This window comes from Saccostrea echinata, unplaced genomic scaffold, assembly GCF_033153115.1.
Source record: "Saccostrea echinata isolate AGI-Se365-2 ecotype Australia unplaced genomic scaffold, CSIRO_AGI_Sech_v1 ptg000011l, whole genome shotgun sequence".
NCBI classification, from domain to species: Eukaryota; Metazoa; Mollusca; class Bivalvia; order Ostreida; family Ostreidae; genus Saccostrea; species Saccostrea echinata.
This window is the reverse complement of record NW_026889760.1, coordinates 2,744,160-2,763,198: the sequence shown is the minus strand read 5'-3', so window position 1 is coordinate 2,763,198 and position 19,039 is coordinate 2,744,160. Positions and strand designations below refer to the sequence as shown.

The following is a 19,039-nucleotide window of genomic DNA, read 5'->3' as shown; positions in this document are numbered from 1 at the left end:
ATAAATAAATAAGGAATAAGTAATTTAACATGAGAAATATTTGAAAAATGCAAATTTTTAAACAAAATAATTTAAGAACATTAAATTTCAAATTAAAACAAAAATGAAATATATAACATTTAAAGTCCAAAATGAATTAAGAGTAAAACAGTCAATTTTACACGGTGATATAGACATAATTATCTTGCATATTGATATACTTTTCTTGCATGTTAACATAATTTATCTTGCATGTAAGGGACAGAACACTGTTTACAAGTGGGGGATAAAAATGCTTTTATTCTCTCAAATTGAATTTCTTTCTGGCAAGCACTGAAAAACTTTGCTACAAAACGGTTTTCGGTCCATTACAGTCCCCTGACTGAAGCAACCCCCCCCCCCCCCAAGAAATTCAATTGGGTCGATCTGATTTATTTTTAATTCAAATTATATTTTTTATTTAGTTAATTAGCAATGAAAGTAAAAATGTGTTCCTGCACATGTGGAAGAAAATATTTATCTGAATTGTCATTAATTGATATTTTTCCAAATCATTAAACTGTACTATACATATTTTTTAAGGTGGCATATTTCTGCCCCCTATATGCAAAATGAATTATGTTAATTAACATGCAACATAATTATGTAGACATGCGACTTATATATGTCAACATGCAAAATAATTATGTTGACATGCAAACTACCAATTTCTTTAGAGAATCTAATTTTAATATTGGTAAACTTACTTACATGTACTAATGTCATATGACATCATACAAACCAGATACAACAGGGTTATGTTGACATGCGGCTTATTTATGTTAACATGTTAGATAATTATGTAGACATGCGACTTATTTATGTCAACATGCTAGATTATTATTTAGAGATGCAACTTATTTATATCAACATGCAAGATAATTATGTTAGCATGCGAGTTAATTATGTCAACATGCGAGATATGTATGTTAAAATGGAACTTATTATCTTGCATGTTGACATAAATACCCTGCATGCTCAAATATAACTCTCATGTTGACATTTATAAATAAGTCGCATGTTGACATAAATAAGTTGCATGTTGACATAAGTAAGTCGTATGTTAACATAAAAAGTTGCATGTTAGCATAATTATCTTGTTAACATCCTTTGAACGCTATGCGAAAATAGTTGGGTATTGATTATATAGAGACAAACTGACAGGAAGCATAATAATTATTAATATCTGATTTAAAAAAAAAAGTTTTACAATAGTTACTCCCCGATTTGGGAGAATGTAAGATGTGAACACAAATCGTTATGATTTTCCGGATAAGAATTAGAGTGGTAATAGTGATGAATAAAAAATGAAAAGTTTGTAAAACTAGAAAAAATAATTTTGTATATGCTACAGCTGCAAATGAAACAAGGATATTTTTTTCTACATTTTGGATTTTATTGTGATGTCCATCACCTCGCCGTGTTGCATAGTCTGCAGAAATCATTGGCATCATCACGTGACAAAGATCAGGGTTTCAGAAAGTGGTAAATCTGTAGAATTGAACATATTTTTATCATCATTTACATGTCGCTGATTTTCTTATCGATAAATCAATTTGATGAACAAAAGCACCAAAATTCCTATTTTTCTTGCAATTTTTGCTCTTTCTTTCTTTCCTTTCTTTTTTTGGAGGGGGATGTATCCTGAAATAAAAATGTTCACTCTTTCAGCTTTGAATATCTTGCCTTTTCCTTGAAAGCTTGCTTGCTTGTGAAAAAACTTGTTTAAAATGCTACATTTTGTTTGCGGCCGATTTGATGCTTTTAGAATGATCAGTCCAGAAAGGGATGAATTAATCATTAACTTGTATTAATGTGGAAACAAAATCAGATCTATATATAGAATTAGTGCTTTATTACACCTGCGCTTAATGGAATGATTCCTTACCATGCATGCACATCTAAATTTCGTATTTAGTTTCGGTTTTTTATTTAGTAATTTCGTTTTTTTTTTTTAAATTTTTTTTTAGTTTCTTTTATTTTATTAATTTCGTTTTTAATTTTTTTTTTTCATTTTGAAAAATATCAAACAGGTATCCGGTATACATGTACTTGCAATCAAATTTTCCTGAATACCTTGTTTTTCCTTTATATTGTGCATAAGTGCAACTTTTTCTTCTTCTTTCTTTATGAATGTTGGAAACGCTGACTTGATAATGAATAATCTAAATTTAAATTAATCTACATGAACATTTTACTTTCTCTGTCAGCATGATTTATGTCGGTTTTTTTTTCTTTTCTATTTTGTGTATGTGTATTCCATGTGATTAACTGTGTAAGGCAGAAAAAAAACAGGTTGTATTTTTACGAAAATGAATTTGAATCCAACAAGAAATTAGATAAAATTAAAACAAGGCATTATTCTATGATCAAAACCCCTTTTCTCTGCAACTGTACGAGTATATGAACCTCTGTCGTAATTTTATTGGTTCCTTCCGTCAATTTCTGTGCACGCTTTTCATCAAACAGTAGTTAAAAAAACTTTTCATTTGTCAAATTTGGTAAATTGTGGATCGAGGGTCCCACCTCACACAAAATTAGAAGACTTCCACATCACCAAGCCAATGGTTCCAGTGGTGAGCTTATTTAGCGTCAATAGAAAGACTTTTTTAACTTGACTCGCCCCCCAAAGTTTCGTCAAATAAATTGAACGATTCGGACATATTATAATGGCCGGGGAAAATATTCTTCTTCACGAGATATTTTAGAATAGAATTACAAAATCTATTACCTAAAGTGTGTGCTTGCGGGGTAACGGTATATACGTTAAAATGCGTGACTGCGGGGAAGGGGGTTAAAAGGATAATTGAGTTTCTGATTGATAATATCTATGAAATTTTTGAAGATCAAGTCTTCCAACAATCTGTCGGAATTGCGCCCCGTTATTAGCAGACCTATTTTTGTATTCATGTGAAGCAGAATTTATTCAAAAACTTCAACATGAAAAGAATAAGTCACCTTATCCCACCTGATGTTTTCAGAGGCTCGTGTTTGCTTTGTTTCTAGGTTGTATTGTTTTAATGGACTTTTGAGCTTCGTTGCTGTTCCTTATCTTTATATTTCATTTATTACTTATTTTAATAAAAATTGTCAAGAATATTAGCCTATAAATAGAACTTATACAATCACCAGACCACCAGCCAATAATGGCAGCTTACAACAGGACCTCACTTCCGGTGTTGTAGAGCGACCCCCCCCCCTTTTCAGTGAGATTTCCCTTGGAAATCTTGCTCTAGAGTGAGTCCCCCCACTAGGGGTATATCTAACTCTAGAGACATACTCCCCCCTCCAGCCATAAGCCCCCCTCTGAAATTATCAAAAGGAAGTAAGTCTACCCAAGGGGGGAACCTCACCTAAGAGCCTTACTTCCCCCTCAAGATTTGCTCAGGAGTAATACTATCACTTTGGGGAAGGCCCAGTCTAGAGCCATGTTTCCCTGTTTAATCTCGCTCCAGAGTGAAACACTCCTTCCCCCTTCTATGTAAATTCTAAATTTGTGAACTTATTTGAAAAGAAAGGAAAGGGGGATATAAATTTTATGTTTTATATAATAGTAACTTACACGTAGTGTTTATGCTGTCTTATTAACTTTTAATTCGTACTATATTAGACATATTAATACGGTGTAGTTACCTAAGCCATAATAATATGTTAAATTTTTTCTTCGAAATGATGCAAAATTTCATGGCAAGTGCTCAAAGGTTTTAAAGATATCGTGAGGAAACGAAAGTGTTGCACACAGACAGAATAACAGCAAGTCGGACTGACGGAAGGACAAACGGACGGCCAGATCCAAATTAATATCCTCTACTTTCAGCGAAACCGGGAGCAATTCATGCATCACTCTAAAGGTTTGGGAACTAAATGATTGTAGTACTAGTTAAAAGCAAGATTAAATGAAGGGTGAAGATGACCTACAATGGGGGAAGTCTGACTCTACAACTAGTGGTAGAGTAGGTCTTCCCGCACGAAAGTTGGGCTCTAGAGTGATACTTCCCCGGGGTTCTCCTGCTCTAGAGTCATTTTCCTCCAGGGGGAAGAATCACTCTAGAGCAAGACTTCCGGGGGGAAGTCTCACCCTAGAGCATGACTTCCGGGGGGGGGGGGGGGGGAGGAGTCTGACTATGGGGGAAGTCTCCTAGCTGCAATAATGTAGCCCTCTCCGATTTTTTTTTTTTTTTTTTTTTTTTTTTTTTGGGAGAGGGCTACAACTCCTTAGGATCTCCGTAATGGTGCAAGTGCGGGAGTGATTCACTACCGCACATATTTCGGCTCAAATTATCAGTAAGTGGGTATTTTATTAACATATCTTACCTGAACTCATAAAATGTAGTCATGCAAGACATGAATTGATCCAAAAATATACAGAACAATCCGTATATCGGTTATTTTTCGTGTATGTCAACATCACAACTTGAATTTATCCGCCATGTTTACTGACCTTGATCGATTTTATTTTGGGACAACCAATGAGAATTCGGGATCTATGGGAGCGGATCGAATTGGATTTCCCTTATTTTAAGCATAAATATCACTGTTTATGAAAAAAATATCCCATGGAATGCTTTTATTTATCGATGTGTAGTGATATCATACAACACAAACATTTATCAACATCGATATTTACTTTATCAAGTGATTCTAAATTTTAAGCGCAAGTCTCAGTACATCACGCGAGAACTGTCATGGCTGCTGAGGAGAACGACTGGTAAACACGCAGATTTATTTTACTTGGTATTCGCGTATAAAGGGCTATGATGTTGACAGTGAATAAAAATTCCATCTTATTGGAAGTAAGTTGAATGCAAAAACAATTTATTTTGCCTGCAGTCGCCCGTATCTAAAAAATATATTTGCACCATTACGGAGATGCAGTGGAATTGTAGCCCTCTCCTGAAAATATCAGATTAAAAAAAATTGGAGAGGGCTACATTATTGCAGCTAGAAGTCTCCCTTTACAGCACCGGCACTTAATCTCCCAAGGGAGATGACAATAGATACTTCGAAAGAAAAAGATAGTCATTTTCTTAAAAAAAAACTTTTCACCACAAAATATAGTTCCTTAATGTTTTTTGTATGGAATTTAATCGTAGGCGTTTAATTAGGCCCCTACCGGTGAAACCGGAGGAGACTATAGGCTTCCTCTGAGTCTGTCCGTCCGTCTGTCTGTCTAGCTGTCTATCTGTCTGTCTGTCCCGCTTGGTTTTCCGCACATTTTTTCTAAACGCTTGCAGATATTGAGCTGATTTTTGGTGTGTGAGTGAATCTTGATGAGTTACAGATCAAGTTTGCATTTCGTTCCACTTCAATGATTTTTGACGCAATTTATGACCTTTTCAATTTTTTAAGGGTTTTCCGCAATTTTTTTTTCTAAACGCTTGCAGATATTGAGCTGATTTTTGGTATGTGCCTTTACTTAATGAGTTATAGATCAAGTTTGCATTTCGTTCCGCTTCACTGATTTTTGACGGATTTATGGCATTTTCAATTTCTAACGGAAACCAGATTACACTTGCCATTGCTTATTGAATATAGTTTAGTTGGCATTTCAAAATTCAAATTTATTGTAAAAAATATTTAATATGATGCATAAGTTTAGAAATAGAATCCAAACAAAAATTAACTTAAAAAGCTCAGGATCAAACCTCATTAAAAGATTGTACAGCGGCATTTTCAGAGAATTTTCCCTCCTTGTGACCATCTATATAGAAGAAAAATGAATTTTTTTAAAATAAAGAATTAACAAGAGTTTTAAGGGATACACAGCACGAAACACAGTTTAATCTGTGAATGAATATTTATCTTAATATTTCATCATTTACTTAATTATTTATGAAATTTCGAAATTCACCCATAGAAATCAAGTTAAATATTAGTGTATGTTCTATTTCAATTGCTCTATTCTATTCCATCATTGTAAAGTATAAATCATTGATTTTGTGATTTTTTTTTTTCAGAATGAAAATTAATGTTGCACATGTTATTTTTACACATCGAAACTTTCTCAAACAGTGATATGTTGACATCAAAGGAATGTTCAAAGCGTTTTATAAGGAAAGCATAATTGCCACTGTTTTAACTTTTCCAAATATAATATCATTAATTTCTTTTAAATAACAATTTCTAAGGATTTAATAGTCTTGATTTTGTAAAGTTTGATGCAACAAAAGAGTGAAACAGTTTAAAATATGTTAAATTTTTTCTTCATGATAAAAAAAAAAAGAATCGGAGGAAATCAATGATATATAAATGTATCAATTTATTGAATTGGAATTTGAAAAGGTCATCTTCGAAGAAGGACAATGGTAGGACAGAACACAAGAAATGTTTTGCTAGGAAAAGTTCAAATTTGTTGTTTAACCAAAGGGGTAAAGGATGGGAACTTTATTTTGACAATCTTCCAATAAACAATGATAGAAATGTTAAAGAAAGGAATTTAAGATGTAACATTTTTATTTTGAATTATCAAATTCTATACCATACAGGTGTATTGCATAATTAATTATCAAATTGATACTGTTAAAAGTGATGTTAAAAATATAGGGCTACTAACATTTACTCTAGTCTATTATCAAAATCTAGATGATTTTAAACAACATTGCATTCAAGGGCTGTCAAAGCTTATCTACACCGTTTTCCAGTTATGACCATTTTGAGCAATATACAAATTAACATCGACAAAATTCTAAATCTGGTATAGAGAAAAGTACCCATGACAACTTAATGTTACATAATGAGTCAAAATCACGTGTTTCATTTAAGAAAATTGTATCATAAAATAAAAGATTTATGTGAAATATGAATAAAACGAAGTTTTGACAACTCAGCTGAACTGTAAAGCAAAGAAAGAACTGATAAAGTAAGTGCCGGAAAAACGATATTTTTTTTAATACACTGCATCTGCAAATGATTTTTTTTCCGCACTTTACAATTATTGATACATATCGTGGACATTACGTACGTGACAAAGATCCAGAGTATATCGGTATCAGCACGTGAAGTTGGTACATCATACTGTCAACATTCAGATATTCATGATTAATAATTTTAGATATTTGTTGCATTATTCTTTGAATCAAATAATTTGATGAAAATACATTCCTTTATCTCGGTGCGATTTTCATTTCCATGAATTTATTTATTTTTATAAATACATGTATTTAACAATTGATCACTGAAAATTAAAGTATAAAAAATGCACAGAAAATAAGGCACGTGTACAGTTTGCAATAAAAATGTATCATATACATGTACTTTTTGAACTTTTTTTCCCCTTTTGGACTCTTTCTTATAAATTCTAGTACTTTAAAGTGCTAAGTATATTTTTGCGGCCGATTTGATGCTTTGCATCAATTTAACTTGTTGAAGATAGTATCAAAATCCTCGGTCATCCGATATTTATATCTATGGAATTAATAGCATGGTATATTCTTCAACTTTTCTGCGCATGCGTACAATAATGAGGAAGAAGTGAAGCAATATTTTTGTGTTGGGGCAAACAAATTTTTTTTTACTTTTACTTTTCTTCAAAAGAGTAGAGTTTTTAGGTTCTTAAACCTGTAATTTCTGAAACTCAATATCTTCAAGAATTGAACAAAATTTGCATGTGTCATCCAATAATTCTACTTTTGTCAGTTTTCCCCTTTTTCCGTCACGGTGTCTCTTTAGGTTAGCTGTGATAAATACATGTATTTAATTAAAAATATACGCTAAACAACTCGTGTAATTATCCTATTTCAAAAAAAAAAGGATTTAGATTTATTGCTACATAGAAAATCAACGTTTTTTCTTTCTTTCTCTTTCTCTCTCTTTTGATTTACTTACAAGTACAATGGTCAGACTTTTTTCTTTTTCTTAGATGCATCAGATAACATAAAATTTAATAAATATGTGTTTACAATGTACATAAGGAACAAGTCAGACCTACATTATATGACACATACATGAATACGATAGTAATTCTGTACATATGGGTACAATTTACTTAGGATAAAAGTACTTTTTAACTCAAGAAAGAAACATTTACAAAAGCAAAACTACTTTGTTCAAATTTGTAGAATTACAATACCCACTTTACATTAAAAACGTTGAACTTAAACTGGATTCTCTGGAACTTGGAAAATACAATGATGGATGAGGTCTCCCTGGGAATGCTCTTATAGACTCCAGGAGTATGCCTGCTCCCTCTACAGAGTGCTCGAATTCTTCTAAATCTGCCATATGTTCATCAAAGGATCGTATACTTCCAAGTCCACCACAAACGATAAACAAATTCCTATATTCATCAAATAATATTGACAAAAGGCTTGTTGTTCTTTCTGTTCTTTGCTGACCAATCTCTGATCGGAGATTTTTGTCTTCAATTTCGCTTATGTCAAAATCATTTTGCTCTTTCAGAAGGTGTTTGATGTATTTTATATCTGTTTGAAGTAGAACCTCTGCCATTTCAAAATTTCCACCCATATAATATTTACGTGCTTTTGAATCCATCCATTTTGTGATCAACTCCGGAACTTTGGAATGTGTGCCTGGGATTTTAAGATCTCTGATTCTTTCATCTACCTTAAATGGCATGACGTCACTGATATTCATGGGTTTGTGATCTCTAGAATTTTGTTTATTGTTTGGAGAACATCTACCACATTTTTCGTTATGCAATTTCTCTAAAGCTTCACGAGAAGCACTAGTTTTAACATACTTCAAAGCGTCCTGAAATACCTGTTCGAATGACGGTGTCTCCGACAAGAGCGCTTGATTTAGTTTATCATATGCTTCGCAAATATATTGGTATGCTGCTTCATATAATCCAAAACTAGCAAAACCCGTTACTGCCTTCATAGATGTTGGATGGAAAACATTGAGCCATGCATGATGTATATCTCGAGTCTCTGAGAAGTGTTTGCAGTCTTTTAAAACTCCGAGGGCTGGTTTGAAGACATGTTTCCAGCCATGCCTGTTGTACATATTTTGAAGACACTGAATAGGTAAAACTCGAAATGCCTCGATGTACGTAGCTATTGTTTGAATTTCTTTTTCTGAATAATAATCAATAAGATTATTTTCAGGTATGAAGTAATGTGGTATGTTTCGGTTTTTCAAACAATCTAAAAGATAGCCAACAATAAATAACAAACATCCACCGACATTCTGTTCCCATACTTCTCTTCTGATGTTTTCACTGGCATGAAAGAAAACATTCTTCAAATGCTTATGCTTAAGTGTTTTATCAAGGTGGCGAGTAAGGTACTCTACGGAAATTTTAAACAATCTAAACACGCTCTTCTGAACTGGACAAAGTGCTTTCTTTAAGAGAATTTGATCCGCGTTTGAAAAGACAAATTTCCATTCAACTTCCGGAAGAACGCTTTCTGGATGGGCTCTTTGTATAAGTGTGCAACCGCCTGATAAAATTTCTTCAATTATATCGTCAGAGGGCCATTTGCATTTTCTTTGCCTAGAGTGCCACCGTCGAGCTAATTTAGGAAAGCAATTACAGTGATAACCATATAATATTTTTTTACTTTCACAGCTACCTAGCTCACCCTGTACAGAAGGTGGTGAAGGCGTCTTTTTTAGATACACTTCTGAGTTTCTGCGATACAGTAAGCTACTCAAGACGTCATCAAGTGGAAATGCAGGAATTAGTCTGCAATACCCTGCGTGTGTATTCTTGCAGTCCGCTGATAATGTCAGAAGTGTTTTGTCTGTATTTGCATCGTCAAGGTAAATAACATTAAAATTCATATTGCACATCACAATGGTGGCAAAGTTTAAAGATTTTACATCTTCGTAATACTGCATTTTCTTTTCCTTGGTACAATCTACCATGCAAACGTTTACATCCTCTACTGAAGCACCATGCATTTGAGACTTAAACCCAGGAAATGTTCCTTCCTTAAACAAATCCTGCTTAAATACACGTACCACGGATGTTATTTGTTGAAAATCTAGTAAGTAGTTTATTATGTAGGAAAAATGCGGTAAAGGTAGTCCAGTCAAAGGATCGATTCCTTGACCTTGCACAAGTAGCGACTCCAATGACTCTGAAATTTTTTAAAAGGAATTAGACTATGTGCAATTGCTAAAGAAAAGTTTAAATCTAATTCAGACTTAAATCATATTTTGAAATTTATCTAAATACCTTTATTTTCCTGCAATTGAAGATTGGCTAAGCCATATTTAACAAACGTTCTGTTTTTTTCAGGTAGTAGGTCGACAGACTCAGGGAGTGAATTCGTCAATTGTTCCAAAGTTTCTTCTTGATGAGGAATCTTCAACCCTGCACGCTGTAAGAACTTTTCTATTCCCATATTCTCTATCTTTTCCAGAATATCTTTCTTGGTCGACAAAGGTGATGACATTTTTCTGAAGACTTGGTACCTTCTTATCAAAGATTCTGTTTGAAAATATATATAAAAATAGTCTATGTGTACTTTGATGTGAGTCACTGTAGTTTTACAACTTGAGTAATTTTCTATCTTACTCACTGAAAGGCCAGTAAATCTCCCAGTCGTATTCCCGTAAACTCAGGTAGTGGAATTCCCCAATGTGTCCCAGATATATTGTAAGTCTTTGACGTTTTGTGATAGGAGTACCTTCTGGTAGGATTTCTGTCCTTCGAATGTCGTCCTCGAAGACATTGAAAACAATCACAATGAGATTTAGTGCGTCGGCAATGGCTTTCAGTATCATGTGATCACCCCATTGAGAATTCTGTTCCATCCTTAGCAAATACTGTTCCCATGTCTCCGTTGACAAAAATGCCTCTAACCTACTTCCATCACTCTGACATGGGTTTTTGCGTAAAAATCTAAAGACAATAATTCGTTTAATAATTAGACAATGATTAATACTCTATATACATGTATTGATATAATTACAAAAACATAGGTAATCAAAGATTACGAAGCTCACCTCGACGAAGGTTATCTATAAGTAAGGCAAATCTCACATCATATTTTTTCTAGTTAGTGTACATCCCAAGATCAATATCTATACAAGTTTGGTTTAAGAAGGACTTATAATTACTTGGAAATAGACCTGCTCAAAAAACTTTAACCTGGTCACTCATCTGGAAAATCTAGGTCAGATTCAGCATCCGAAGCAAGTGTGTAGTGTTCATCCCTAGATGCATCATCCATGCAAGTTTGGTCCAGGTAGGGCGTATAGTTACTTGGGAATGGACCTGCTCCAAAAACTTTAACCTGGTCACTCATCTGGAAAATCTAGGTCAGATCCAGCATCCGAAGCAAGTGTGGTAGTGTCCATCCCTATATGCATCATCCATGCAAGTTTGGTTCAGGTAGGGCTTATAGTTACTTGAGAATGGATCTGCTCCAAAAACTTTAACCTGGTCACTCATCTGGAAAATCTAGGTCAGATTCAGCATCCGAAGCAAGTGTGGTAGTGTCCATCCCTAGATGCATCATCCATGCAAGTTTGGTTCAGGTAGGGCTTATAGTTACTTGGGAATGGACCTGCTCCAAAAACTTTAACCTGGTCACTCATCTGGAAAATCTAGGTTAGATTCAGCATCTGAAGCAAGTGTGGTAGTGTCCATCCCTAGATGCATCATCCATGCAAGTTTGGTCCAGGTAGGGCTTATAGTTACTTGGGAATGGACCTGCTCCAAAAACTTTAACCTGGTCACTCATCTGGAAAAATCTAGGTCAGATCCAGCATCCGAAGCAAGTGTGGCAGTGTCCATTCTAGATGCATCATCCATGCAAGTTTGGTTCAGGTAGGGCGTATAGTTACTTGGGAATGGATCTGCTCCAAAAACTTTAACCTGGTCACTCATCTGGAAAATCTAGGTCAGATCCAGCATCCGAAGCAAGTGTGGCAGTGTCCATTCTAGATGCATCATCCATGCAAATTTGGTTCAGGTAGGGCCTATAGTTACTTGGGAATGGACCTGCTCCAAAAACATTAACCTGGTCACTCATCTGGAAAATCTAGATTAGATTCAGCATCCGAAGCAAGTGTGGTAGTGTCCATCCCTAGATGCATCATCCATGCAAGTTTGGTCCAGGTAGGGCTTATAGTTACTTGGGAATGGATCTGCTCCAAAAACTTTAACCTGGTCACTCATCTGGAAAATCTAGGTCAGATTCAGCATCCGAAGCAAGTGTGTAGTGTTCATCCCTAGATGCATCATCCATGCAAGTTTGGTCCAGGTAGGGCTTATAGTTACTTGGGAATGGACCTGCTCCAAAAACTTTAACCTGGTCACTCATCTGGAAAATCTAGGTCAGATCCAGCATCCGAAGCAAGTGTGGTAGTGTCCATCCCTAGATGCATCATCCATGCAAGTTTGGTCCAGGTAGGGCTTTTAGTTACTTGGGAATGGATCTGCTCCAAAAACTTTAACCTGGTCACTCATCTGGAAAATCTAGGTCAGATCCAGCATCCGAAGCAAGTGTGGTAGTGTCCATCCCTAGATGCATCATCCATGCAAGTTTGGTCCAGGTAGGGCTTTTAGTTACTTGGGAATGGATCTGCTCCAAAAACTTTAACCTGGTCACTCATCTGGAAAATCTAGGTCAGATCCAGCATCCGAAGCAAGTGTGGTAGTGTCCATCCCTAGATGCATCATCCATACAAGTTTGGTTCAGGTGGGGCGTATAGTTCCTTGGGAATGGACCTGCTCCAAAAACTTTGACCTGGTCACTCATCTGGAAAATCTAGGTCAGATCCAGCATCCGAAGCAAGTGTGGCAGTGTCCATTCTAGATGCATCATCCATGCAAGTTTGGTCCAGGTAGGGCTTATAGTAACTTGGGAATGGGACTTGCTCCTAAAACTTTAACCGGGACGCCGACGCTAACGCCGACGCCAACGCCGGGGGTATAGCATAAGCTCATCTCGACTTCGTCGAGGTGAGCTAAAAAGTAACGTTATCAATAATTAGAGTGCACTAATTGGAATTTTTTTTAATTGTTTACTCTGAAGCATTATTTTCTATCTCACAACAATTTGTTTATGTTTTTTCAACTAAGAATTGATTGATTGTTTGTTGGTTTACTTCCCTTGCGCGAATTTTTCACTCGTATGAGACGCCACCATATACCGATGAACGACGACATAAAAATATACACATATATATATACATCAACATACATATGTAAAGGCATATTCCAGTCCCCATTAAAGTAATTTTGAAAATCTCTTGAAAAGTACACAATTTTATATTTTGTATAAAACAAATCTAATTTAACAAAATCCATTATTGATAGAGAATAAAAAATATTAACATCCTTGTCTCCATGTAACAAACTGTTGATCTCTCCCGTTATTTTAAAAAGAGACAAAAATGCATCAATTTTTTTCCTCCAATTTTGACTCGAGTTTTTATAGAGTGCAAACCTGCTCAGGAACTACTTTCACACATTTTATTGATATCACCATTCTACACATAAACTCCAAAAATTGAGTTTGAGCAGACCTGCATTCGATAATTTTCCAATCAAAATACACTATTTTTAAAAAAATCAGTTAAATGTTGAATTTGCCTCATTTTTGACTTTTTGATTTATTTGATATTTGATTTATGACGTCACAATGGATGAAAGTGTTTAATGTTTTGAAATGTGCATGTAATAATAATAATAATAATATTTATGGCTTAGAACATGAGTTTTCCCTATCATCTATTACCAGTTTGACTGGGGGGGGGGGGGGGGGAGGGGGTGGATACTATTAGTTATTCAGGTTCAATCAAAGTTGTACAGGAACTTACCCCGGGCTATATTCCATACACCCTGAGGCCTTTGGACCTTGATAGCGAATTTATTTCCTATGTAACCAAATTAATTCATTGTAAAGTTAAGTCGAATCAATGAAACTTTAAACTATTGATATAATTTATTGCTACGTTCTACAATGCATCGTGACTTAACGTTATCTGTTTTTGTGATACAGAAACTTTGCATTGTGACCTCACGTTATCCCCTCGCCCCAGGTTAAGTCAGGTGTACGGAAATTTACACCCGGCTTGCTAACCAAACATATCTCGTTTTACAAGCAAAATAGGAAATAATGGTAATTACCAAATAAAGTCTTTTAGGACTTTACTCGGCAATCAGGGCTACTGAGCAATGAGAGTTTTTATTGTGCCAACGCCAAATGTGACATGGGGCCTCGGTTTTTAAGCTCTCGTCCGAAAGAACAATTACTTTCACTTCTAGTGCTTGGCGAAGGAACAGTCACTACCTACGTTTATGTCTTAGATTTGATGCGGCAATGGGAACGATATAATCAAATCTGGTATACCTCCCGATCAAGAAGCTGTCGATCTACCACTTGACTTCCGCTACCGGTAAACTAAGAATTGATAAATCCTATCTAGTATTCTAAATAAATCAAATTTTAAAGCTAGTGAATAGTAATTTTCACAATGTTTATGAGGAACATTTTTAGTGTATGAAGAAGAGCAGTAAATGTACTTTCAGTTATAAAGTTTTGTTTTAGACCAAACCTGCTCACCGTACTGCTTTTAAACGTAAAGACTGTGGAGTATATCCGAAGTCACCGTTGACATTTAACTGATCCACAACTGCCCTGAACATACAGTTACCATCGGGAATTACATCCTCGAGCTCAAACCCGTTGTCAGAGGCAAACTTCCAAATGGACTCCATAAATGTTGGAAGGTTGGCATATTGGCTAATTCCCTTACCTACACAAATAAACAAAAAAAAGAAAGATTTGTTAGTTGTTGAACGTCCCTCTCGAGAATTTTTCACTGATATGGAGACGCCACCACTTGCCAGTGGGGGCTGCGAATTTAAACCTATACTCGGCACTTAGGGCCATTGAGCAGTGAGGGATCTTTTTCGTGCCAGCACCCACTGCAACACGTGACCTCGGTTCATACGGTCTCATCCGAAGGACCGGTCTCCACGTTCCGAAATGGGGTTCAAATCCGCGACGTAGGGGTCAACTCCTTACACCGCGACTCTAAAGCAAACGCTCTTACCACTGCGCCACGCGGGCGACAAAAAAAAAAGAAAGAAAAAAGGAAAAAGTTACAGAATACATGTATTTGTTTCGTATTTTTTCTTCAATTATGACGACTGTTCAAGGTAGCTCAGTCGGTAGAGCGCTCGCTTCGTGATCGGGAGGTCATGAGTTCGAATCTCGGCCGCGACTGACCTAAGTCGATAAAAAATGAGTAGCAGCTGTTCCTTCACCATGCGCTCGGCACTTTGAAGTGAAAGTTGTGGGTCCTTCGGATGAGACCTTAAAAACCGAGACCCCGTGTCACAGCAGGCGTTGCCACGATAAAGATCCCTCACTGCACAATGGCCCTAATTGCCGAGTAAAGATCAAAATTTGAAGCCCTTCACCCGTATATGGTGACGTCTCTATATGACTGAAAAATTCTCGAATGGGAACATACAATCAATCAATCAATTATGACGAAGCCTTAATAAATTTAAATTTTATTTATTTATTAATACATGACTATCAGACTGATTACTTACTATATCGCCCTTCTTTCCCACGAACCCCTCCTGCACTGAATACTTTCTTTACTGACCCTGGTATATTTTCTGGTAAAATATTATCAAAAGTATAATAATCATAGATTTCGTCAAATTCGTCTTCGTCCAGTAGTACGTCATCGATGTCATCAACATCATCCTCGACAGCTCCTTCGGAGTCATCCTTTATATGGATTTCTTCTGAGGTTGGGAGATTTGTCATGCTTGGGGTATTCTCTGTGCTATTTGTATCTTTATGTTTATCTTTTTCTACTTCATATCCAATTGCGTCAGAAATGGGTTGCGTAATCATTTTATCATTTCTGAGATCTCTGTTTGGATCAGGCTCGTTGATCTGAGAAATTTTATCGTCATTCATTGGTTCTTCATTTTCTAATTGTTCTGCTGTCTCAGTTAAGATAGTATCTGGTGTTTTTTCGTTGGTACAAATGTTGGAGGATTGCGGTTTGATCTGATGAATCGCAGTGGCATCAAATGATTGTGTCTGAGATGATTTTTCAGAGTTTTCTGCAGATGATTCCGATTCCTGTGCTAAGGCATTCAATTTAATTTCTTTTTTCCTATTATTAGTTTGTGAAATACATTTTAGTTTCTTAGGATTTCCCATTAATAATAAATTAACTGGACAATCTTTTGAATTACAAGGACACATTGAAGCTTGATTTGAAATATATGAATTATCTCCATCTACTTCTAGGTCCTCTTCTTCTTCATCCTCATTCCGAAAAACATTCCGTATTTCTTCTTCCTCTTTAATTTTTGAATTTTCTTGATCTTTGAACCAAATACTATCTAGAAGTCTCTCAGAACGAATGGACGTTTTCTCAATCAGCTGGGAATTGAGTAGTGAATTGTCAGCATTGTTTGATGAAATCTCGCTGATCTTTGCTGAATAACCATTATCAAACTCGTCTTTGTCATATTTGTCTTCTAATTTGTTTCGTTGTTGTCTTGGAAATGAATTCGGTGAGAACAAACTGAGAAGGAAAAAAGGACGCTCAGTGGCACCAGTTCCTTCAGCTCTTGTTCTGTTGAAGTTTATTTTTATATAAGTGGAGTTTAAAACAAAACAGTATGATAAAAAAAACCGTAAGTAAATCATTAAAAAACTAAAATGTATTCGTCTACAGTATTGGATGGAAATTTCAAGTTTTTATTTTGAATTATAGAGAGGTGATAAAAATGAACCTTAAAGTCACTGTATTTTAATTTGACATAACAACACAATGACAGACACTTAACAAATAACTCATTTTATACAATTATGGACTCTTTCGGTTGTGAATATGGTTTGTTATTCACCAGAAAAATTTCAATATTGACCGAGGCGAAGCCGAGGTCAATATTGATATTTTTCTGGTGAATAACAAACCATATTCACCACCGAAAGAGTCCATAATTGTTTTATTATATAGTCAGGATTTGAATGAATAAGACACCGAAGGCTGCATGACGATTCCATTTTCATTAACGAACTTCTGTCGTATAAAAATAAATAAAAAATGTCCAGATTATAACTTATAACTTCCGTGTTTTGCTTTTGCTGTGTGTAAGACATCGAAATGTTTGGAAAATAATTCTACGAGAAATTTGCCTAAAAGTTTTCCTGCTCAGATATACAGCATGTACAGCTGGCTCCGGCCGTTGCAACCATTGTTTTCAACGTTGTTTTAGGTATTGATTGTGACGTCACGATGCCGCTGCACGCGCACTGACCCTCCGGTGAATACGGCTTCAAATCCAGTGAATATGTAATATTATAAACTGTTTGCGCTTGTATGGATTAAAAAGGGACTGTTTATAGACTATATTATAATAGTATGACTTGATTGTTGTATGTATTACATTTTTAGTTTGTTGCACGGCGCTTGTTTTAAAATGTAATAAAAAGTAATAAAACACCATCCTATATAGTGTTCAAATTTTCAAAATAATAAACATCGGATTATGTCATATTTTAAGTGGTGACTCTCTCTCTCTCTCTCTCTCTCTCTCATGTGTCGTGTGAAGAAACTTGAAATTCTCGGCAAAGTAACGTATCTAATATTACCCAGAATGTGGTCTTGTGTTCTGTTGAAGCAAACGCAATACATCCTCCACACTGTATCTGTTCATAGCGCAGTCCGGTTAACTGTGGACGTTTGTCAACAATTCTGGTTGTTTCACTGAAACCTTCCAATGTTTCTACAAAACACATCTTAGAACGTGGAAAAAATGATAAAAAACCTTTTCTCATTATCCTACTAGTATAAAATCTGCCAAATACATTATATTTAATTATACATGGCTTCTCATTGAACCAATCGCTGCTGATATTAATATTTTCGTCTTATTTGTCTTATTCTATGTATTAATTTTGTTGGTTACTGGTATTCGTTTTCCTCACAATATTATTAAAATTTATATACAATCAGAGCGTCTCGATCACTGGATAACACAGTGTATACAGGATACAACCGCTATTCTAATACGGCGTTCTATAATTATGTAAACAATGGAGAACGAAAGATAAGGAAATTGTTTTATTAAAACTCATAGAATTTTAACTGTAGAAATTCACACTGAAAACTTTATCATAAACGAAATGAAAATTTTTTGATTTCTTTGAGACTATAAGTATACTTTAAGGATGTTCATTTTACCTTTCTTGTTTTCCTGTCAAAATGAGCGAAACGAAACAAGGACTTTTACACTGAAAATTTACAAGTCTATAAATAGAATAGAAAAACAATCATGACAAGAGTTGATGCCCTTTCAACACAAATATGCGATCTACGTACATGTATCCAAAAATAGCGAATAAAGTAGGTTTGGGAATTCATTTCTTTTTCATATTGCTGTTAATGCAAAAAGAATAATATCTTTGTAAAGCAGCTTGAATAAGTTGTTTTGATTAATTTAAATAAGTAAAGTTGTATGATTGTATGAAAAAGGTGAAGATAATAAATAGTGATCGCTCTAATAAATAACAAGAATCATGAAAGGGACAAAAACACGGACTCATGGAAACACCAGAGGACAGGTCATGTATATAAAAATATGAAAATGTTCCAAAGGTAAACAATGTAAGATTCACGTGTTGTATGAATTGTCAACAAAGAAGATAAGAAAAGTCGAAGAATAAAGAAAATATGAGACTCTGCTGATAATATTGATGAAAAAGATAACAATGGACAATCAGTTCATTAAAGACATTAGCAGCTCGAGAAACAAAGGTCTAAGTCCATGCATATTTCCATGAATATTCCGGCAATAATTAAAATAAAAGCACGAGACTGAACCAAATATAGGACAAGGAAATAATGACAAACCAATATAGTGGATTACAGAATTAGAGTGAAAAGGGGGATTGTATGAAAATCCTACAATCGTTGATTAGTTTTAAATACAAAATCAAGTATCATTAGTGATGTATTATTTTTCAGATTTATCTTTAATTTTTTTTTAGAGAAAAAGTGTCTTTTTTACAGGACCTTTTCTATTATAAACTCGGTGTTTGCTTTTGAGAGATTCAAG

General features: G+C 35.0%; 1 protein-coding gene across 1 annotated transcript in view; it reads right to left on the bottom strand.

Annotated features, from left to right (window-relative positions):
* LOC133184861 (uncharacterized) overlaps positions 1–17,638 on the bottom strand; it is a 30,109-nt gene extending 12,471 nt beyond the window's left edge. Inside the window, exons 1-6 of the mRNA XM_061319934.1 lie at positions 17,574–17,638; positions 15,503–16,551; positions 14,502–14,694; positions 10,506–10,828; positions 10,160–10,414; positions 8,096–10,061 (exon numbers count right to left, since the gene is read on the bottom strand). Coding sequence (XP_061175918.1) covers positions 8,096–10,061; positions 10,160–10,414; positions 10,506–10,828; positions 14,502–14,694; positions 15,503–16,551; positions 17,574–17,638 — 3,851 coding nt within the window. The remainder of the gene's footprint in view (positions 1–8,095; positions 10,062–10,159; positions 10,415–10,505; positions 10,829–14,501; positions 14,695–15,502; positions 16,552–17,573) is intronic.
* Positions 17,639–19,039: the final 1,401 nt, after the last annotated feature.